This window comes from Fundulus heteroclitus, unplaced genomic scaffold, assembly GCF_011125445.2.
Source record: "Fundulus heteroclitus isolate FHET01 unplaced genomic scaffold, MU-UCD_Fhet_4.1 scaffold_41, whole genome shotgun sequence".
NCBI lineage: Eukaryota > Metazoa > Chordata > Actinopteri > Cyprinodontiformes > Fundulidae > Fundulus > Fundulus heteroclitus.
Genome location: NW_023396824.1, coordinates 2,214,705 through 2,236,885, shown reverse-complemented (window position 1 = coordinate 2,236,885; position 22,181 = coordinate 2,214,705). Strand labels below are relative to the sequence as shown.

General features: G+C 48.7%; 1 protein-coding gene and 2 long non-coding RNA genes across 6 annotated transcripts in view; 2 read left to right on the top strand and 1 right to left on the bottom strand.

The window, feature by feature from the left end:
• Positions 1-11,201, top strand: part of LOC105924390 (ephrin type-B receptor 4b) — a 28,752-nt gene extending 17,551 nt beyond the window's left edge. The window contains exons 16-20 of the mRNA XM_036131077.1: positions 145-194; positions 276-375; positions 5,048-5,241; positions 8,551-8,709; positions 10,344-11,201. Coding sequence (XP_035986970.1) covers positions 145-194; positions 276-375; positions 5,048-5,241; positions 8,551-8,709; positions 10,344-10,449 — 609 coding nt within the window. The 3' untranslated portion in view covers positions 10,450-11,201. The remainder of the gene's footprint in view (positions 1-144; positions 195-275; positions 376-5,047; positions 5,242-8,550; positions 8,710-10,343) is intronic.
• LOC118560238 lies at positions 5,533-7,433 on the top strand. 4 transcript variants are annotated; one of them, XR_004929199.1, is made up of 4 exons: positions 5,533-6,533; positions 6,716-6,800; positions 7,002-7,306; positions 7,378-7,433. It is a non-coding gene; the product is annotated as an uncharacterized LOC118560238 (long non-coding RNA). The 4 variants fall into 4 exon arrangements; XR_004929200.1 differs by having other exon boundaries at positions 5,534-6,429; positions 6,690-6,800; XR_004929201.1 differs by having other exon boundaries at positions 5,670-5,714; positions 5,767-6,800.
• Positions 11,202-11,213: 12 nt separating the features above from the next.
• On the bottom strand, positions 11,214-14,135 carry LOC118560245. The gene is made up of 3 exons (XR_004929211.1): positions 13,026-14,135; positions 11,386-12,864; positions 11,214-11,352 (listed from the first exon to the last, which is right to left on the bottom strand). It is a non-coding gene; the product is annotated as an uncharacterized LOC118560245 (long non-coding RNA).
• Positions 14,136-22,181: the final 8,046 nt, after the last annotated feature.

The following is a 22,181-nucleotide window of genomic DNA, read 5'->3' as shown; positions in this document are numbered from 1 at the left end:
TAAGCCACAGTAAAATGTGCCTGACTTCATTAAAGTGTGATTTTATAATGATGGTGTTCCTCAGAGCCGTGTTCTTGGTCCTCTGCGTTAGAGTTACAGTCCCCGCGCTCTTATTGTGAAAGGCGTGTGATCTTTCTCTTCTAGGGGGGGAAGATTCCCATCAGGTGGACGGCTCCTGAGGCCATCGCCTACAGGTGAGAGTGGGTTCTGCACCTGGTGTTTACGCCCGTCTGTACCTGGTTCTCGTGTTCTAACGAGCTCCTCTCTGGTCACAGGAAGTTCACCTCCGCCAGCGACGCGTGGAGCTACGGCATCGTCATGTGGGAAGTGATGTCATACGGCGAGCGGCCGTACTGGGACATGAGCAACCAGGATGTAAGGATGGTTCTGGTTCTCCTGTCTGCTGGGTTCTAGAGGCTCCATTAGAACAAAATCTAGAGGAAAGCAATTTAAACGGTTAACAGTAAATATTTCTACGGATTAAACTTTATCCTTTAAAAACTTCAGGTGTCTTTGTTAGGAAAACCGAAGCTAGCGGTTCTGTTAATCGTTCAGTTAGCGGTTTGGTTTGTGGTTTTATTAATAGTTCTGTTAGCGATTCTCTTAATTGTTCTGTTAGCAGTTCTGTTACTTGTTTTGTTGGTATTTTTGTTAGCTGTTCTGTTTGCGGTCTGTTAATCATTCAGTTAGCAGTTCTGTTGGCAGATCTGTTAGCGATTCTATTAATTGTTCTGTTAACAGATCCGTTACCGGTTCAGTTAGCAGATCTGTTAGTGATTCAATTAGCGATTCAGTTAGCAGTTCTGTATGTGGTTCTATTAATAGTTCTGTTAGTCGTTCTCTTAATTGTTCTGTTAGCAGATCTGTTAGCAGTTCTGTTAGCAGATCTGTTAGCGATTCTATTAATGCGGTACCGCGCGCGAGCTATTTTTAGAAACACAACGTCACGATGACGTCACATCACGTGGTACGCAGTAGGGCAAGCTTGCATAGTCCGCCGCTGTTTCGCTGTAAAAGAGACGTGCGTTAGCCTAGGTTTTACTCGGTAAACGACTGCTTTTTCCAAATCTAAAACCATGGTTTTTAAACATTGTTGTTATGGAACGTGCAACAGCGACTCGAGTTACGCTGATCGGCCGCATATGAAGGATGTTTTCTTCAAGACTGCCAAGGAGAAATGTGTACGCTTGGAACACCGGGGCGGTCGGCCTACACAACAGTTCAACCCGGAAAAAGTTACCAAATTCAAGTACATATGTAGCAAGCATTTTGTCGGAGGAAAGGGCACAACCGAAGAACATCCTGACCCAATTCCAGCGACATTAAGTCAAGGTAAGAGTATTTTGGTGGCCGACATGTTAATAAAGTAGCGCCTGCTACCATGATAGCATATAGGCTATCATGGTAGCAGGCGCTAACATGATAGCCTATATGCTATCATGTTAGCGCCTGCTACCATGATAGCATATAGGCTATCATGGTAGCAGGCGCTAACATGATAGCCTGCTACCAGGATAGCTTACTCAAAAACATTTCAAATGAGACAAACATTAAACATATACCCATTCCTGGACGGTGATTGCAAACAACAACAACAAAAAAAAAACGGCCGATGCTGCCATGATCGCCGCGCAGGAAAAAAAAACAAAGCTTACCGTTCATCAACTCGGCCAGTTTTCCAGTCTTTTTAAGCCCTCGAACCTCAAGCCATCGTTTGAGCTGAAGGTTGGTGTGTTCTTCGACAGTGCGACCAGTAATCCGTGTGTCTGGGACATCGTCTTGGGAAAGTTTAACGGCTGTAAAGTCGGTCATATCTGTTATCCGTGCGTTCTCTCCTGTATGCGTTCTCTCCTGTATGCCCTACCTAAGCGGCAAAAGGGGCGTTGCTCTTGAGACGGTGACGTCACGTGCGCGGTACCGCATTGTTCTGTTAACAGATCCGTTACCGGTTCAGTTAGCAGATCTGTTAGTGATTCAATTAGCGATTCAGTTAGCAGTTCTGTATTTGGTTCTATTAATAGTTCTGTTAGCGGTTCTCTTAACTGTTCTGTTAGCGGTTCAGTTAGCAGTTCTTTTAGTAGGTCTGTTAGCTGTTTTGTTAGCGGTTCTGTTTGTGGTTCTATTAATAGTTCTGTTAGCGGTTCTCTTAATTGTTCTGTTAACAGTTCTGTTAGCGTTTCTGTTAATCATTCAGTTAGCGGATCTGTTAGCGGTTCAGTTAGCGGATCTGTTAGCGGTTCAGTTAGCGGATCTGTTAGCGGTTCAGTTAGCGGATCTGTTAGCGGTTCTGTTAGCAGATCTGTTAGCGGTTCTGTTTGTGGTTCTATTAATAGTTCTGTTAGCGGTTCAGTTAGCAGTTCTGTTAGCGGTTCAGTTAGCAGTTCAGTTAGCAGTTCTGTTAGCAGTTCTGTTAGCAGATCTGTTAGCTGTTTTGTTAGCGGTTCTGTTTGTGGTTCTATTAATAGTTCTGTTAGTCGTTCTCTTAATTGTTCTGTTAGCAGTTCAGTTAGCGGATCAGTTAGCAGTTTAGTATTGCTGTTCTGTTAGCGGTTCTGTATGTGGTTCTATTAATAGTTCTGTTAGTCGTTCTCTTAATTGTTCTGTTAGCAGTTCTGTTAGCAGATCTGTTAGCGATTCTATTAATTGTTCTGTTAACAGATCCGTTACCGGTTCAGTTAGCAGATCTGTTAGTGATTCAATTAGCGATTCAGTTAGCAGTTCTGTATTTGGTTCTATTAATAGTTCTGTTAGCGGTTCTCTTAACTGTTCTGTTAGCGGTTCAGTTAGCAGTTCTTTTAGTAGATCTGTTAGCTGTTTTGATAGTGGTTCTGTTTGTGGTTCTATTAATGGTTCTGTTAGCGGTTCTCTTAATTGTTCTGTTAACAGTTCTGTTAGCGTTTCTGTTAATCATTCAGTTACCGGATCTGTTAGCGGTTCAGTTAGCGGATCTGTTAGCGGTTCAGTTAGCGGATCTGTTAGCGGTTCAGTTAGCGGATCTGTTAGCGGCTCTGTTAGTGGTTCTGTTAGCAGATCTGTTAGCAGTTCTGTTTGTGGTTCTATTAATAGTTCTGTTAGCGGTTCAGTTAGCAGTTCTCTTAATTGTTCTGTTAACAGTTCTGTTAGCGTTTCTGTTAATCATTCAGTTAGCGGATCTGTTAGTGGTTCTGTTAGCAGATCTGTTAGCGGTTCTGTTTGTGGTTCTATTAATAGTTCTGTTAGCGGTTCAGTTAGCAGTTCTGTTAGCAGTTCAGTTAGCAGTTCTGTTAGCAGATCTGTTAGCTGTTTTGTTAGCTGTTCTGTTAGCGGTTCTGATTGTGGTTCTATTAATAGTTCTGTTAGTCGTTCTCTTAATTGTTTTGTTAGTCGTTCTCTTAATTGTTCTGTTAGCGGTTCAGTTAGCGGATCTGTTAGCGGTTCTGTTAGCAGATCTGTTAGCGGTTCTGTTTGTGGTTCTATTAATAGTTCTGTTAGCGGTTCAGTTAGCAGTTCTGTTAGCAGTTCTGTTAGCAGTTCAGTTAGCAGTTCTGTTAGCAGATCTGTTAGCTGTTTTGTTAGCTGTTCTGTTAGCGGTTCTGTTTGTGCTTCTATTAATAGTTCTGTTAGTCGTTCTCTTAATTGTTCTGTTAACAGTTCAGTTAGCGGATCTGTTAGCGATTCAGTTAGCAGTTCTGTATTTGGTTCTATTAATAGTTCTGTTAGCGGTTCTCTTAACTGTTCTGTTAGCGGTTCAGTTAGCAGTTCTTTTAGTAGGTCTGTTAGCTGTTTTGTTAGCGGTTCTGTTTGTGGTTCTATTAATAGTTCTGTTAGCGGTTCTCTTAATTGTTCTGTTAACAGTTCTGTTAGCGTTTCTGTTAATCATTCAGTTAGCGGATCTGTTAGCGGATCTGTTAGCGGATCTGTTAGCGGTTCTGTTAGCAGATCTGTTAGCGGTTCTGTTTGTGGTTCTATTAATAGTTCTGTTAGCGGTTCAGTTAGCAGTTCTGTTAGCGGTTCAGTTAGCAGTTCTGTTAGCAGTTCAGTTAGCAGTTCTGTTAGCAGATCTGTTAGCTGTTTTGTTAGCGGTTCTGTTTGTGGTTCTATTAATAGTTCTGTTAGTCGTTCTCCTAATTGTTCTGTTAGCAGTTCAGTTAGCGGATCAGTTAGCAGTTTAGTATTGCTGTTCTGTTAGCAGTTCTGTTAGCAGATCTGTTAGCGATTCTATTAATTGTTCAGTTAGCAGATCTGTTAGTGATTCAATTAGCGATTCAGTTAGCAGTTCTGTATTTGGTTCTATTAATAGTTCTGTTAGCGGTTCTCTTAACTGTTCTGTTAGCGGTTCAGTTAGCAGTTCTTTTAGTAGATCTGTTAGCTGTTTTGATAGTGGTTCTGTTTGTGGTTCTATTAATGGTTCTGTTAGCGGTTCTCTTAATTGTTCTGTTAACAGTTCTGTTAGCGTTTCTGTTAATCATTCAGTTACCGGATCTGTTAGCGGTTCAGTTAGCGGATCTGTTAGCGGCTCTGTTAGTGGTTCTGTTAGCAGATCTGTTAGCAGTTCTGTTTGTGGTTCTATTAATAGTTCTGTTAGCGGTTCAGTTAGCAGTTCTCTTAATTGTTCTGTTAACAGTTCTGTTAGCGTTTCTGTTAATCATTCAGTTAGCGGATCTGTTAGCGGTTCTGTTAGCAGATCTGTTAGCGGTTCTGTTTGTGGTTCTATTAATAGTTCTGTTAGCGGTTCAGTTAGCAGTTCTGTTAGCAGTTCTGTTAGCAGTTCAGTTAGCAGTTCTGTTAGCAGATCTGTTAGCTGTTTTGTTAGCTGTTCTGTTAGCGGTTCTGTTTGTGCTTCTATTAATAGTTCTGTTAGTCGTTCTCTTAATTGTTCTGTTAGCAGTTCAGTTTGCGGATCTGTTTGTGTTTTTTGTCAACACATGAATATGATTAAATCTGAAATAAAAACTGGAAACATTTCAGAAAACCTTGCAGACGCCTCCATTCTCCTCCTCAAGTTAAAGAAACCCGGTTTCACTGGACCCGGTTTAACCAGAACCGAACCGCTGTTCTGATCCTTTAGGTGATAAACGCCATCGAGCAGGACTACCGCCTGCCTCCGCCGCCCGACTGCCCCGCCTCGCTGCACGCGCTCATGCTGGACTGCTGGCAGAAGGAGCGGGCCAACCGGCCCCGGTTCTGTGACATCGTGGGCGGGCTGGACCGGCTGATCCGAAACCCCGTCTCCCTGAAGGTGATGCACCCGGAGCTGTCCAGGTGAGGCCCGCTTTGATGGGCTGCTGTGGAATGTGGTTCATGTCGGGCCGAGGGGTCAGAGGTCAGAGAGGGGCGGTGAGACCCCGGGGGGGAGGGGGGTCCGACTGACAGCTGTTTACACAGCCGGTTCTGTTTACTGGAGCAGGTGCAGAACTGCTCGCATTCCTGGAATTAAAACTCCCAACGAAGAAGTACCAGCCTGTCAGCGCCCAGACCCGGTTCTCTGGCCCGGTTCTCTGTTCTGACTCCCAGTTCTGACGTCCAGTTCTGACTACTAGTTCTGACTCCCAGTTCTGACGTCCAGTTCTGACTACTAGTTCTGACTCCCAGGTCCAGTTCTCTGTTCTGACTCCCAGTTCTGACTCTTAGGCCCGGTTCTCTGTTCTGACTCCTAGTTCTGACTCTCAGGCCCGGTTCTCTGGCCCGGTTCTCTGTTCTGACTCCCAGTTCTGACTCCCAGTTCTGACTACCAGGTCCAGTTCTCTGTTCTGACTCCCAGTTCTGACTCCCAGTTCTGACTACCAGGTCCAGTTCTCTGTTCTGACTCCCAGTTCTGACTCTTAGGCCCGGTTCTCTGTTCTGACTCCCAGTTCTGACTCTCAGGCCCGGTTCTCTGGCCCGGTTCTCTGTTCTGACTCCCAGTTCTGACTACCAGGTCCAGTTCTCTGTTCTGACTCCCAGTTCTGACTCCCAGTTCTGACTACCAGGTCCAGTTCTCTGTTCTGACTCCCAGTTCTGACGTCCAGTTCTGACTCCCAGGTCCAGTTCTCTGTTCTGACTCCCAGGTCCGGTTCTATGTTCTGACTCCCAGTTCTGACGTCCAGTTCTGACTCCCAGGTCCAGTTCTCTGTTCTGACTCCCAGTTCTGACGTCCAGTTCTGACTCCCAGGCCCGGTTCTCTGTTCTGACTCCCAGTTCTGACGTCCAGTTCTGACTCCCAGGTCCAGTTCTCTGTTCTGACTCCCAGTTCTGACGTCCAGTTCTGACTCCCAGGTCCAGTTCTCTGTTCTGACTCCCAGTTCTGACTTCCAGGCCCGGTTCTCTGTTCTGACTCCTAGTTCTAGTTCTCTGTACTGACTCCCAGTTCTGACTCCCAGTTCTGACTACCAGGTCCAGTTCTCTGTTCTGACTCCCAGTTCTGACGTCCAGTTCTGACTCCCAGGTCCAGTTCTCTGTTCTGACTCCCAGGTCCGGTTCTATGTTCTGACTCCCAGTTCTGACGTCCAGTTCTGACTCCCAGGTCCAGTTCTCTGTTCTGACTCCCAGTTCTGACGTCCAGTTCTGACTCCCAGGTCCAGTTCTCTGTTCTGACTCCCAGTTCTGACGTCCAGTTCTGACTCCCAGGTCCAGTTCTCTGTTCTGACTCCCAGTTCTGACTTCCAGGCCCGGTTCTCTGTTCTGACTCCTAGTTCTAGTTCTCTGTTCTGACTACCTGTTCTGACTCCCAGGTCCGGTTCTATGTTCTGACTCCCAGGCCCGGTTCTCTGTTCTGACTCCCAGTTCTGACGTCCAGTTCTGACTCCCAGGTCCAGTTCTCTGTTCTGACTCCCAGTTCTGACGTCCAGTTCTGACTCCTAGGTCCAGTTCTCTGTTCTGACTCCCAGACCCGGTTCTCAGGCCCGGTTCTCTGTTCTGACTCCCAGTTCTGACTTCCAGTTCTGACTCCCAGGTCCAGTTCTCTGTTCTGACTCCCAGTTCTGACTCTCTGTTCTGACTCCCAGGTCCAGTTCTCTGTTCTGACTCCCAGTTCTGACTCCCAGGTCCAGTTCTGACTCCCAGGTCCAGTTCTCTGTTCTGACTCCCAGTTCTGACGTCCAGTTCTGACTCCCAGGTCCAGTTCTCTGTTCTGACTCCCAGTTCTGACTCCCAGGCCCGGTTCTCTGTTCTGACTCCCTGTTCTGACTCTCAGTTCTGACTCCCAGGCCCGGTTCTCTGTTCTGACTCCCTGTTCTGACTCTCAGTTCTGACTCTCAGGTCCAGTTCTCTGTTCTGACTCCCAGTTCTGACTCTCTGTTCTGACTCCCAGGTCCAGTTCTCTGTTCTGACTCCCAGTTCTGACTCCCAGGTCCAGTTCTGACTCCCAGGTCCAGTTCTCTGTTCTGACTCCCTGTTCTGACGTCCAGTTCTGACTCCCAGGCCCGGTTCTCTGTTCTGACTCCCAGTTCTGACGTCCAGTTCTGACTCCCAGGTCCAGTTCTCTGTTCTGACTCCCAGTTCTGACGTCCAGTTCTGACTCCCAGATCCAGTTCTCTGTTCTGACTCCCAGTTCTGACGTCCAGTTCTGACTCCCAGGTCCAGTTCTCTGTTCTGACTCCCAGTTCTGACTTCCAGGCCCGGTTCTCTGTTCTGACTCCTAGTTCTAGTTCTCTGTTCTGACTACCTGTTCTGACTCCCAGGTCCGGTTCTATGTTCTGACTCCCAGGCCCGGTTCTCTGTTCTGACTCCCAGTTCTGACGTCCAGTTCTGACTCCCAGGTCCAGTTCTCTGTTCTGACTCCCAGTTCTGACGTCCAGTTCTGACTCCTAGGTCCAGTTCTCTGTTCTGACTCCCAGACCCGGTTCTCAGGCCCGGTTCTCTGTTCTGACTCCCAGTTCTGACGTCCAGTTCTGACTCCCAGGTCCAGTTCTCTGTTCTGACTCCCAGTTCTGACGTCCAGTTCTGACTCCCAGGTCCAGTTCTGACTCCCAGGTCCAGTTCTCTGTTCTGACTCCCAGTTCTGACGTCCAGTTCTGACTCCCAGGTCCAGTTCTCTGTTCTGACTCCCAGTTCTGACGTCCAGTTCTGACTACCAGGTCCAGTTCTCTGTTCTGACTCCCAGTTCTGACTCTCTGTTCTGACTCCCAGGTCCAGTTCTCTGTTCTGACTCCCAGTTCTGACTCCCAGGTCCAGTTCTCTGTTCTGACTCCCAGTTCTGACGTCCAGTTCTGACTCCCAGGTCCAGTTCTCTGTTCTGACTCCCAGTTCTGACTCCCAGGTCAGGTTCTCTTTTCTGATTCTCAGACCCGGTTCTCAGGCCCAGTTTTTTGTTCTGATTATGAGGCTCAGTTCTCTCTTCTGATTCTTAGACCCGGGTCCCAGGCCCAGATGTGCTTCAGTACAGGTCCAACCTGCAGGTTGGCTGGACTGTGTTTGGCCCAGTGTGACGTACCTGTGCTGGTTCCTGAGAAACATTTGTTGCCTGCAGCTGCAGAACCTCCTGATCCAGTTCTCAGTCCTCTGACCCAGATGTTCCTGTAACCTCTTAATCTGGGCTGTTTGGGCTGGATCAGAACCAGGACCATCACTAACCACTCTCTCTCTCTGTCCCAGTCCGTCCCAGCACCTGCTGGACCAGCGGGTCCCGCCTCCTCTGTCGGCCTGTGGTTCCGTCTCCGAGTGGCTCCGGGCCATCAAGATGGAGCGCTACGAGCAGAACTTCCTGCAGGCCGGGTTCAGCAGCCTGGACGTCGTGGCCCAGCTCAACACAGAGTAAGGCTCGCCTGGCCGCGCGTGCCTGACAGTCAGCGCTCAGGGCACCAATAACTACTTATACCTGACAGTCAGCGCTCAGGGCTCCACTAACTACTTATGCCTGACAGGTGGCACCCAGGGCTCCACTAACTACTTATACCTGACAGTCAGCACTCAGGGCTCCACTAACTACTTATACCTGACAGTCGGCACTCAGGGCTCCACTAACTACTTATGCCTGACAGTCGGCGCTCAGGGCTCCACTAACTACTTATGCCTGACAGTCGGCGCTCAGGGCTCCATTAACTACTTATACCTGACAGTCAGCACTCAGGGCTCCACTAACTACTTATGCCTGACAGTCGGCGCTCAGGGCTCCACTAACTACTTATGCCTGACAGTCGGCGCTCAGGGCTCCATTAACTACTTATACCTGACAGTCAGCGCTCAGGGCTTCACTAACTACTTTAGCCTGACAGTCGGCGCTCAGGGCTGATTAACTACTTATGCCTGACAGTCAGCGCTCAGGGCTCCACTAACTTCTTATACCTGACAGGCGGCACTCAGGGCTCCACTAACTACTTATACCTGACAGTCGGCGCTCAGGGCACCACTAACTACTTATGCCTGACAGGCAGCACTCAGGGCTCCACTAACTACTTATGCCTGACAGGCAGCACTCAGGGCTCCACTAACTACTTATACCTGACAGTCGGCGCTCAGGGCACCACTAACTACTTATGCCTGACAGTCTGCGCTCAGGGCTCCACTAACTACTTATGCCTGACAGTCGGCGCTCAGGGCACCACTAACTACTTATACCTGACAGTCGGCGCTCAGGGCTCCACTAACTACTTATGCCTGACAGTCGGCGCTCAGGGCACCACTAACTACTTATGCCTGATAGTCGGCGCTCAGGGCTCCACTAACTACTTATGCCTGACAGTCGGCGCTCAGGGCACCACTAACTACTTATGCCTGACAGGCAGCACTCAGGGTTCCACTAACTACTTATACCTGACAGTCGGCGCTCAGGGCACCACTAACTACTTATACCTGACAGTCGGCGCTCAGGGCTTCACTAGCTACTTATGCCTGACAGTCGGCGCTCAGGGCTCCACTAACTACTTATGCCTGACAGTCGGCGCTCAGGGCACCACTAACTACTTATGCCTGACAGGCAGCACTCAGGGTTCCACTAACTACTTATACCTGACAGTCGGCGCTCAGGGCTTCACTAGCTACTTATGCCTGACAGTCGGCGCTCAGGGCTCCACTAACTACTTATGCCTGACAGTCGGCGCTCAGGGCACCACTAACTACTTATGCCTGACAGGCAGCACTCAGGGTTCCACTAACTACTTATACCTGACAGTCGGCGCTCAGGGCTTCACTAGCTACTTATGCCTGACAGTCGGCGCTCAGGGCTCCACTAACTACTTATGCCTGACAGTCGGCGCTCAGGGCTTCACTAACTACTTATGCCTGACAGTCGGCGCTCAGGGCTCCACTAACTACTTATACCTGACAGTCGGCGCTCAGGGCTCCACTAACTACTTATGCCTGACAGTCTGCGCTCAGGGCACCACTAACTACTTCAGCCTGACAGTCAGCACTCAGGGCTTCACTAACCCACCTCTCTGTTTCCATAGAGACCTGCTCAGGGTGGGCGTCACCCTCGCTGGCCACCAGAAGAAGATCCTCTCCTCCATCCAGACGCTCAGGATACACAAAGCCACGCCCACTCTGCTTTACTGACCAATCACAGCGCTGAACCGGACCCCAGAGGTTCTGGAAGCTCAGGGGCTGCCAGACTCCGCCCACCTGCCTATTACAACCAATCAAAGCCAAGGACCACCTTCAGTTGCCTCATTGGTCAGCACTCAGGAATTTTTCAGCCAATCAGCGCCTCAGGAAAAAGGTCCCGCCCACCTGGACCTGAATGGATGCGATCGGCCAATCAGCAGCCAGCACAACGGTGACTCCTCCTCTGGTTGGACACTGCAGGATCTATGCTCCAAATAAGGCACTTGTGATGTCACTAAGCCCCGCCCCCTGCATGGACGCAGGGTTCTGATTGGCTCCTCCTGGTTCTGAACACAGAGCTGGACAGAACCGTTTCTGGATCGGCTGCTGGTCCAAACCGCTGCTGAGGCTCTACAGAACCATCAGAGTGAGACCTCCTCACGGTGGATCTTTGTCAGGAATGTTCTGGATCATCGGATCCTTCTTCAGGAAACCACCAGGGTTCTCCAGGAGAACGTCAGAACATCTGCTGGGTTCCTGCTGGTGTTCTGGAGGTTCCTCCCTGATTGGTGGACATGTCTGGTACCAGTACCGTTCTCTGAGGGGTTAACAGAACCTGACCCATCTCAGGTTACTGTGGGAATCCTTTGGACCTCGTCTTCAGAACCAGCAGCTGATTGGATCCTAGAAGTTCTCCTGAAGGATCTATAGATCATCTTTAAAGGAACTGGATCTGTTCTCATGAGCGTAATCACCAGGAAAGGTTCTGATCCCGGTCCTGACCCGCCATCTGGACCTGAACCAGTGCAGCTGAAGCCATTTAAACTTTTTTAACTTAAAACTGTTGTTTTTAGCAGAACCTGAATGTTTTTAGGAACCCTGAGAAGACGGACCTGTTCTGGACCCGTTCTGGACCTGTTCTGGACCCGTTCTGGACCCGTTCTGGACCTGTTCTGGACCTGTTCTGGACTCAGAACCAGCTGGACCGCTGGGGGCACTTTTTACCGGAGGTCCGATCATGTATCAAAGATTTTATACCGACCCATATTTCTGCAGATTGTGTTTTTGTACAAAATAAAACGATCTAAAGATGGTTCTGGTGAGGTTCTGTTTCTGATGGGGGATTGTTCTGTTCTGGTCCGTCAGGGGGAGGCAGAACCGTTTTAGGGGACAGATCCAGAACCGTACGCTTTAAAAACGTCAGAAAATACCCGGTTCTCTATGGTCAAATGGACCTGTACCAGAACCTGTTGGGTTTTTGTTCTGGAATAACGAGGATCCATGTGGACCGGAATCAGAGGTTGGGTTCTAGAAGGGTTCTGGGTTTCTCTACGGGTCTGCTCTCTCTGCTGCCCGTTTCTACCTTCCAGAACCGCTCGGGTTCTGACCCACTTACCGGTACCAGCTCACACCAGAGTGCAACGCTGAATAGAACCTTCAGAACATGAAGCTGTTCAGTGAGTTATCTCTGAGCGGTTCTGCTCTGAGGTCCAGACTCGCCTGGTTCTGGACCCGTAAATTAATCCTGACGCGTAATGATCAGAACTGGTTCTGATCCACATTTTGGTCCTGATAGCCGACCTCTGGGTCTACCTGGAGCTCTGACCAATCACAGCCAATCAGAGGCCGGTTCTGAACCATCAGAACATCAATGAGGTGGTCCAGATAATAAGTCCGGGTTTGGGTTTCCAGGAGGTTCTGGTGGTGATGAGGAGCAGCTATCAGGCCCAGCGGGCCCGTTTAGCTCCTCGGTACCGGGCTTAACGGGCCTCCAGCTGACCTTTGACCCCCAGCAGAGCTCCTTATCACAGCAGGACGCTGGTGGGGGTTCTGCTCCGGTTGTCTCACCCTCTGAGGAGAACCAGAACCTCCTGTAGCAGAGCCGGTCCCCCTGGATGGGTCGGTCCAGATGAGTCCTGGAGCCGGTACCGGTCCGTTCTGGCTGGTTCTGATGAGAACAGGACGGTGGCTTGGACCTACGTCCATCACTGCTGTGTGACATAACGGGGCCGATGGGTCAGAACCACATGGTGTCTGATATGGACTCTGGTTCTGGTGCAGTAAATCAGAACCTGCTGCTCTGCTCACATGGAACATCCTGTTTGGAGGACAATCGTTCTGCCAGCTAGAGCCTGGTATCAGCAGAGGTTCTGTCCAGAACCGGCACGGAGAACCCAGCAGAACCTTACGCCTCGGACATCATGATGAAGTAAATCCAGCCTCACAGGAACGAGACGTGACGCATCAGATGCTGCTGACTGGAACCCGTGATCCAGTAGAACCTCCTGTAGAACTTCTACTTCTGTTAGAACCGCCTTCTACAGGTGTTAGAACCTACGTAAAAATCATGTAGAACGAGACGTGACGCATCAGATGCTGCTGGTGTTCGTCTGATAGAACTGACTGGAACCCGTGATCCAGTAGAACCTTATGTAGAACTTCTACTTCTGTTAGAACCGCCTTCAACAGGTGTTAGAACCTCCGTAAATACGCTGTAGAATGTCTTAAAAACCCTGTAGAACCTCCTTCTACAGGTGTTAGAACCTACGTAAAAATCATGTAGAACCTCCTAAAATACGCTGTAGAACCTCCTGTAGAACTTCTACTTCTGTTAGAACCTCCTTCTACAGGTGTTAGAACCTACGTAAAAATCATGTAGAACGAGACGTGACGCATCAGATGCTGCTGGTGTTCGTCTGATAGAACTGACTGGAACCCGTGATCCAGTAGAACCTTATGTAGAACTTCTACTTCTGTTAGAACCGCCTTCAACAGGTGTTAGAACCTACGTAAATACGCTGTAGAATGTCTTAAAAACCCTGTAGAACCTCCTTCTACAGGTGTTAGAACCTACGTAAAAATCATGTAGAACCTCCTAAAATACCATGTAGAACGTCTTAAGAACCCTGTAGAACTTCCTTTAACAGCCTGTAGAAGCTCCTTCAACAGTTGTTAGAACCTCGGTAAATAACTTGTAGAACCTCCTTCAAACCCTCCGTAAATACGCTGTAAAATCTCCTTCAACATCTGTTAGAATCAACAGTTGTTAGAACCTCGGTAAATACCTTGTAGAACCTCCTTAAATACCTTGTAGAACCTTCTTAAATAACCTGTAGAACCTCCTTCAAACCCTCCGTAAATACGCTGTAAAATCTCCTTCAACATCTGTTAGAATCAACAGCTGTTTGAACCTCCTTAGTACCCCGTAGAACCTCCTTTAACACCTGCTAGAACCTCCTCTAACCGCCTGTAGAACCTTGAATTCAGCAGGTCTGTGGCTGGTTCTGGAAAGCGGCGCTGATGTAAACCGTGGTGTCATCTGCATATGGAGACACATGAGAACCTCGTTTATGGATCTTTAGCGGAGCAGGAGAACTTGTTCTCCATCCAGGTGCAGCGCTGCTAAGCTAACCGCTGCTACCATCGTGTTCTTGGAGAACAGAAGATGGAGATTTTGTCTTCTCGTGGTTCTTTCAGATGGAACCGATATGTTCTGTATTTGGTCATGTTGGAGTTGGTCAGAACCAGAGAACCCTCAGAGCTGGACTCCATGAAGCTCCTCTGGAGGTTCCCAGGCTGCAGGTGTTCTCCTTTAACGGCCCACGGCCTCCTGTGGAGAACCAGAGTCTACACAAACATCCAGGGAGGACGTTTTCACAGCTGGTTCTGTTCAGGACGCAGACTTCCAGCTGGTTCTGGCTGGGTTCTGCAGGGGAACCGGGTCACGTTCTCCCATCTTCTGTGAGGCAGAACAAGAACCGGATCAGGTTCTGGGCTGCAGCCTGAATCACATCATGTCAGTGACATGTCAGAACCCCCAGAACCTCCAGAACCTCCAGAACCGCCCCGCTCAGCTGCCACAGCTCCTCCCCAGCCTGAGCTCATCCCACAGAAATCACTTCCAGACGCAGAACCGGGCTTCATGGATGCCAGCTGGTGCCGAGTTCTGCTGAGGCCCGGCAGAAGTCCGGTTCCACGCTGCAGACACTGATGTATGTGAGGTTCTGCTGAGGCCCGGCAGAGGTCCGGTTCCACGCTGCAGACACTGATGTGTTCCAGTGAGTTCCCCCCTTTAATGAGCGCATAGCTGGCAGAGAGACGCCGAGGAGGAGGAGGAGGAGGAGGAGGAGGAAGAGGCTTGGGTTTCATCACAGGGAGGGGGGGGGGGGTTAGTGAGTGTGTGTGTGTGTGGGGGGGGGGGGTATGAGGGGGGGTGAGGGGGGGGGGGGGGTTGTTATCCGTAGAGCTGCTGGCCTCCTGCTCTCTGTCTCTGTCTTCACGCCGATCAGGACTGACAGCCTGAATGAATGAGGGGGGGGTACCTGTGGGGGGGAGGGGGGGGGGAGTGGGGTGGGGGGGGGTTAAATAGTTGTGCAGTCATGTGATTGTCCCCCCCCCCTGACCTCCAGCATTCCAGGGAACCTGGAGCCTCCTCAGGACGTGTGATCCTCCCTCTGACCCACCAGAACCTTCTGAAAGGTTCTGGGACTTCCTGACCGCCCGGGTCCAGTCTGTGGGTCCACCAGAACCTTCACAGAACCCGCTGATCACTCCCAGAACCTCGTCCCTCTCTGCCCCTGCCTGGTGCCGTTGGACCTGACAGAACGTTCTCCTGAACAAACCCACAGAACCCGGGTTCTCCTCTCACCGGGACAGAACCACAGGGGAAGGTCCGGTTCAGTTAACGCTGACGTTTCTTCTCCGTCAGACTTTACAGACCCAGGAACCTCTGAGAACCCACTCTGGGGTTCCCTAGTGGGAGGTTGCTGGTTTGATTCCAGTTCTGACAAGGTGGACCTTGGTCCGGATCGGCTGGTTCTGCTGGTTCTGTTGATGCGACCCGTTTGGTAACCCAGTATCTTCTGGGGTTTGGGGAACCTTTTGGAAACCATAAAACTCCTTTAAAGGTTCCTCAAAGGTTCTCACAGAGGAACCGTTGAGGAACCTCAGAGGAACACGCTGGTACCCCTCTGGTCAGAACCCGTCCACCCCGTGTAGAACCTTCTTCTGGACCCGGTCCAGGCAGGTTGGAACCACCATCTGCAGATCAGGGGATGAGAACCCAAACCAGCCCAGTAGAACCTCCTGAGACTCTGAACGTTCTCCTCTGGAGGTTCTGGGTCTCCTCAGAGTGACGTGGAGAACCGTTACAGAGCAGAGGACTCTTGTTTCACCAGAACCTTCCCTCTGCAGCGTTCGGACCACCCAGAACCGCTCCGTCAGGGTCGGGTCCAGATGAGCTGCGTTCTCTGCCTGATTGCTGGGATAATGTTGTGACAGTGACTAATGGACCCGTCAGAACCGCTCGGTTCTGTTACCTGATCCGCTCTGAGATCAGATAACAGAACCGCTCGGTTCTGTTACCTGATCCGCTCTGAGATCAGCTCCTCATGAGTTCTCTGCTCTGCAGCCGAGCTGGAGGGCCCGGTTCTTCCTCTGACCCTGCTGAACAGAACCGGACCGGTCCATCTGGTGTTGGGAGACGTTTAGAACCGTTAAAGGTTCTTCCCCATGGTTCTGGTGAAACATATACATACATAGGGTGTAGTGTCACTAATGGACCTCAGCAAACAGTCCATCAGCGCCATAAATCCCGGTTCTGGTGCCGCTCGGTTCCTGGAGGAACTCTTTTAATAAAACACATCATCAGATTACTGCAGCGGTCTGCTCCTCTGACCCTGAAAGAGCTCCCAGTGCATCATGGGAGCTCTCTCAGCAGCCAGAGTTATGCCTGCTGGTTCTGGTTCCTCATGGAGGCCCAGTCTGGACCTCTGGAGGTTCCTCTGGAGGTTCCTCTGGAGGTTCCTCTGGATCACATTAGCCCAGACTGGCTGAGGAACCCTGAAGATACGTTTCTCCACCGTGACCCGGTACTCTGAGAACCCGCTGGTTCTGGACCCCTGACACCGACCGGTACCGGCAGGATTCTCAGAACTCACCCCTCAGAGCTTTAGCTGATGTTTCCAGATGTTTGTGTAGCATAAAAAGCAGAATTCAGCCATAAAGCACAGACACAGGAACATTAGAACCAGGAACCCTTTGATGTCACCACGTGTTACCATGGTGACATCACCTGGGAGGCAGACATGAGGCAGAGCGCTGGTTATTTACTGGGTTCCCCCGCATTAGAGAGAAACAGATAACCTTTATATCAGAGCAGTGCTGTCAGAGCCTGAGGGAGAGAAGTTAACTCCTCCTGTAGGAATCTACCGACGTGATGAAGTCATGTTTCTGCTCTGATCTACATTTACAGAAACAGGGAACCTGATATCCATGAGAATAAGAGACAGTAACAGCAGAGGTTCTAACCTGCAGACGGCGTCCCATAATCCTCTGCTCTGTCCTCTGTGCTACGTCCTTCCTCTCCTGGACTGAGCAGTTATAATGAGACATAAACGCTCTCTATGGTAGCTCTGTAGAAGGTCTGTAGAAGGTCTGTAGAAGGTGTGTAGCAGCTTAGTGGGAAGTCCAGACCTCATCATTGGTGGAGATCAGACCCACTACAGTGGAGTCGTCCTCAAACGTCTCCACTGTGTCTGTGGGTGGGTGGGTGGGGGGGGGGGGGGGGCAGCAGGACAGGCCTGGGTGCAGAGATCTGGGCTGAGGACACAGCCCTGAGGTGTTCCTGAGGATCAGAGGAGCAGATGTTCTCCATCCTCACCACCTGGGTCAGCTGGTGAGCGTTCAGCCGTGAACATCTGGACTAAAACACAGAGATCTGAAGAAGACGAGACGAAAACATGATGAAAATAATATTAATAAAGACAAAATAGAAGGACTTTAACTTAGATTCTCCCTCAGGAGTTTAAGACAGTTCATCCTCAGACATCCAGAGCTACATCAGCTAAAGAAGCCATCAGAGTTCCTCGTTCCACTGACTGCAGGTCCAGACCAGACAGCAGGGGGCGCTGTTGTAGCAGGATTCATCTTTAATGTTCTAACTGCACCAGGTTCTCTGGAGAACAAAGGCCCGCCTGTTCTCACTAAAGCAACTAATGGACTAGAAACTAAACTTCTAATAAAAATGTTCTGCTTGAGAAAGAGAACAGTGATCATTGTCTTTAGAACGTGAAAAGAACCCTGGAACACGACCCTGAGGAACTCCAGGAATGCCTAAAAGAGACAGGAGGTTCTACCAGAGCGAGCAGCAAACTGGAACCAGACTGAAATCTGTTGATTTAACATCAAACGGCATCAGGGCGTTAGAACCTGAGGAAGCAGGAAAGCAGGAGAGGTTTATTTGTTCTGCGTGTTCTGCGTGTTCTCCGGCTGTAATGAAGTCAGTAATGGGCCCCAGGTGGCTGATATCCATCTGCACGGTTTTTATTCCTGTTCTCTGCCAAGCAGAGAATAAATGGAGCTGCTGGAACGACGTGTTCTCCGTCTCTCTGCAGGATTGATGGTTCTGGGCCTCAGCCTGCTTTGTTCTGTTTAGATCACTTAAAATGGACGATGAAGTCGAGCTGAAGCTCATTATTAAGGCACAAAGCCTCCCTTAAAGGGCCAGCGACGCTGTGGGCCGCTGCTGCTGCTCGCTACGCCGCTACTGTTTCTCCCAGTGAGTCACATCTGGAACACATCTGCAGACATGATTCATATTTCTGGCTGCTCCTTCCTCGCCGTCAGGTTTGTGCTCAGATTCATGTTTCATGCAGCAGCGCTTCCTCTGATGCAAACGCAGGGACAGTGAACGCACCACTTCCCCTCTGAGAGCCTCTAACCCGTGAAACCATGAAGGTCCTGTCAGCACTGCAGCCTGGCAGACCAAACTCAGGGCAGCGCTCTGCTGAACCATGAAGGTCCTGTCAGCACTGCAGCCTGGCAGACCAAACTCAGGGCAGCGCTCTACTGAACCATGAAGGTCCTGTCAGCACTGCAGCCTGGCAGACCAAACCCAGGGCAAACTTTCCGCCTGTTTAGTACCAAACCTCAAAAATGTGAAGCAGCTGCTGAGTCACTCTAGATCAGATTTCTCCCTATGAGTCACAGAAGTCCAGCAGAAAGTTACCTTCAGTAGAGGGAACAGATATCTGCTCACTGGTAACCAGTTACCACTCTGCTTTGGTCACTGTAACTAACTATTACTCTGCTTTGGTCATCGTTAACTAGTTACTACTCTGCTTTGGTCACAGTAACTAGTTACTACCCACCTCTAGTAACCATAACTAGTTCCCTCCATCCCCACATGAGTAGTGCTGGGTTGAAGGGACGTTCTAGGGGGAACTAACTGTAGACAGACTAATTTCAGTCCGGCAGCAGAGAACGCCCTCAGAAGAACAGGTTGACTGCTACATTTCTGTTCTGCACCTTAACCCTAACCAGGTAGATGAGGTGGGTAGAGAAGCTGGTGTTGGTTACCTGGAAGCCCTCTGGCAGATCCAGCAGCTGCTGGGCCAGTCCTGGACCCACTGATGGTGACAGGCGCGTCACAGAGGCACTGTGAGGGGCAGATGGAGATCAACTTCCTGTGTTAGTTCTGGTTTCAACAATTTACAGTTTGCACACGTCTAAGCTGCTACTCTGTGAAACATGTAGCTGCAAAACAACCTCTGGTTGCTTTCCTTCATTACCAACACATGGATCTGTGATCATCAGGAGCTGCTCATGATGATCTGTGTGGTCCACAGCTACATTCCTCCTAAACCCTGCAGACACAGCAGCTGGACTGAATGTCTCCATGAAAACCCTCCATGGATCTAATTTATCGTCTTCTCATGTCCAGGAGAAGGTCTGGTCCAAACTACACACTGAGCCTGGTTCTGGTTCTGCTGGAGGTTCTCCTCCCTGTTAAAGGGGAGTTTTCCTCTCCACTGTCGCTTCATGCATGCTCAGTATGAGGGATTGCTGCAAAGCCATCAACAATGCAGACGACTGTCCACTGTGGCTCTACGCTCTTTCAGGAGGAGTGAATGCTGCTTGGAGAGACTTGATGCAACCTGCTGAGTTTCCTTAGAGAGGAAACTTTCTCACCAACCTGGAGGATCTGATGGAGTCTGACTCTGGAAAGAACCTTGATGATGTGATGTTAATTGGTGTTATAGAAAATAAAACTGAGTTGAAAGATGAAGATGCCCACATATAACCAACTCTGCAGCTGCATGGGGGAGTAAATACTTTCTTTCCTTAAACAAAGTGTAACTGCAGCAGAGACAGAAATAAGCTGATGTCTGATCAGTGAAGCATGAGGAAGTTAAAACAAGAACCAACAGAAAACCTCAAGTAGCAGAACTGGAGCGTTTCAGTAACTGGGGTGAGATTAGACGGTAGAACCAGAGCTGAGAGGGCGATGGTGATGATGATGATGATGATGATGACAGACCTGCATCCTGGAACAGACGCAACTTCTGCTTTCTTCATCATCACATCTAGTCTGTGGCTTCGTCTCTCATCACCCTCATGGCTCTGCAGCAGTCAGACACACACTGAGCAGCTTTAGTGGCACCAGCTGCTGCTGCCTGTGCTTCACAGCATGCTGACTGCTTATGACTGGTTATGACTGGTTATGACTGGTTATGAATGGTTATGACTGGTTTACCTGGTTATGACTGGTTATGAATGGTTATGACTGGTTATGACTGGTTATGACTGGTTATGAATGGTTATGACTGGTTATGACTGGTTATGAATGGTTATGACTGGTTATGACTGGTTACCTGGTTATGACTGGTTATGACTGCTTATGACTGGTTATGAATGGTTATGAATGGTTATGAATGGTTATGACTGGTTATGACTGCTTTACCTGGTTATGACTGGTTATGACTGGTTATGACTGGTTACCTGGTTATGACTGGTTATGAATGGTTATGAATGGTTATGAATGGTTATGACTGGTTATGACTGTTTTACCTGGTTATGAGAGGTTTACCTGTTTATGACTGCTTTACCTGGTTATGACTGGTTATGACTGCTTATGACTGCTTATGACTGCTTATGACTGCTTTACCTGGTTATGACTGGTTATGACTGCTTTACCTGGTTATGACTGGTTATGACTGGTTATGACTGCTTTACCTGGTTATGAGTGGTTTACCTGGTTATGACTGGTTATGACTGCTTATGACTGCTTATGACTGCTTATGACTGCTTATGACTGCTTTACCTGGTTATGAGAGGTTTACCTGTTTATGACTGCTTTACCTGGTTATGACTGGTTATGACTGGTTATGACTGCTTATGACTGCTTTACCTGGTTATGAGAGGTTTACCTGTTTATGACTGCTTATGACTGCTTTACCTGGTTATGAGAGGTTTACCTGTTTATGACTGCTTTACCTGGTTATGACTGGTTATGACTGGTTATGACTGCTTATGACTGGTTATGACTGCTTATGACTGCTTATGACTGCTTATGACTGCTTTACCTGGTTATGAGAGGTTTACCTGTTTATGACTGCTTTACCTGGTTATGAGAGGTTTACCTGTTTATGACTGCTTTACCTGGTTATGACTGCTTATGACTGCTTATGACTGCTTATGACTGCTTATGACTGCTTTACCTGGTTATGACTGCTTTACCTGTTTATTACTGGTTACCTAGTTATGACTGGTTATGACTGGTTTACCTGGTTATGACTGGTTATGACTGGTTTACCTGGTTATGACTGGTTATGACTGGTTATGACTGGTTTACCTGGTTATGATTGGTTTACCTGGTTATGACTGGTTTACCTGGTCATAACTGCTTTACCTGGTTATGACTGGTTTACCTGGTTAGAAATTTTTTACCTGGTTATGACTGGTTTACCAGGTTATGACTGGTTTACGTGGTTATGACTGGTTTACCTGGTCATGACTGGTGTACCTGGTTATGACTGGTTTACCTGGTCATAACTGCTTTACCTGGTTTTGACTGGTTTACCTGGTTACGATTGGTTTACCTGGTTATGACTGGTTTACCTGGTTACGATTGGTTTACCTGGTTATGACTGGTTACCTGGTCATAACTGTATTACCTGGTTATGATTGGTTTACGTGGTTATAATTGCTTTACCTGGTCATAACTGCTTTACCTGGTTATGACTGATTTACCTGGTTATGACTGGTTTGCCTGGTTATAACTGTTTTACCTGGTTATGACTGATTTACCTGGTTATGACTGGTTTGCCTGGTTATAACTGTTTTACCTGGTTATGAGTGGTTTACTTGGTCATAACTGCTTTACCTGGTTATTACTGGTTTACCTGGTGATAACTGTTTTATCTGGTTGTGACTGGTTTATCTGGTTATGACCTGTTTACCTGGTTATGAGTGGTTTACCTGGTTATGAGTGGTTTACCTGTTTATGACTGGTTTACCTGTTTATGACAGGTTTACCTGGTTATGAGTGGTTTACCTGGTTATGACTGTTTTACCTGGTTATGATTGCTTTTTTACCTGGTTTCATTTATACTCCGCCTCTCTGCCTGCTCGGATGCTTTTTTCTCTGCTCTCTGCTTGCTTGCATTTTCCTGCCTTTTACTTTTTATCTCCTTTTTATCTCTTTGCCAAAACCACGGAAAGTTGGATTTAGTTATTTTATTTTTATTTTATTTTTTTGATTTTGGAAAGATGCCTACTTTCACCACAGTGGACTTTGAGAAGCTTCTACAGAAGATCGCTGTTATAGAACAGAAGATATGCCGACTCGAACTGAATTATGATGTAAACGGCGCGTATGGAAATGAAACAACCCTGCCTGCGACTCCAAACGGCGACCACCAGCCCAGCAACTTAGTGAACAAACAGTTCCCTGAGGAAAATGA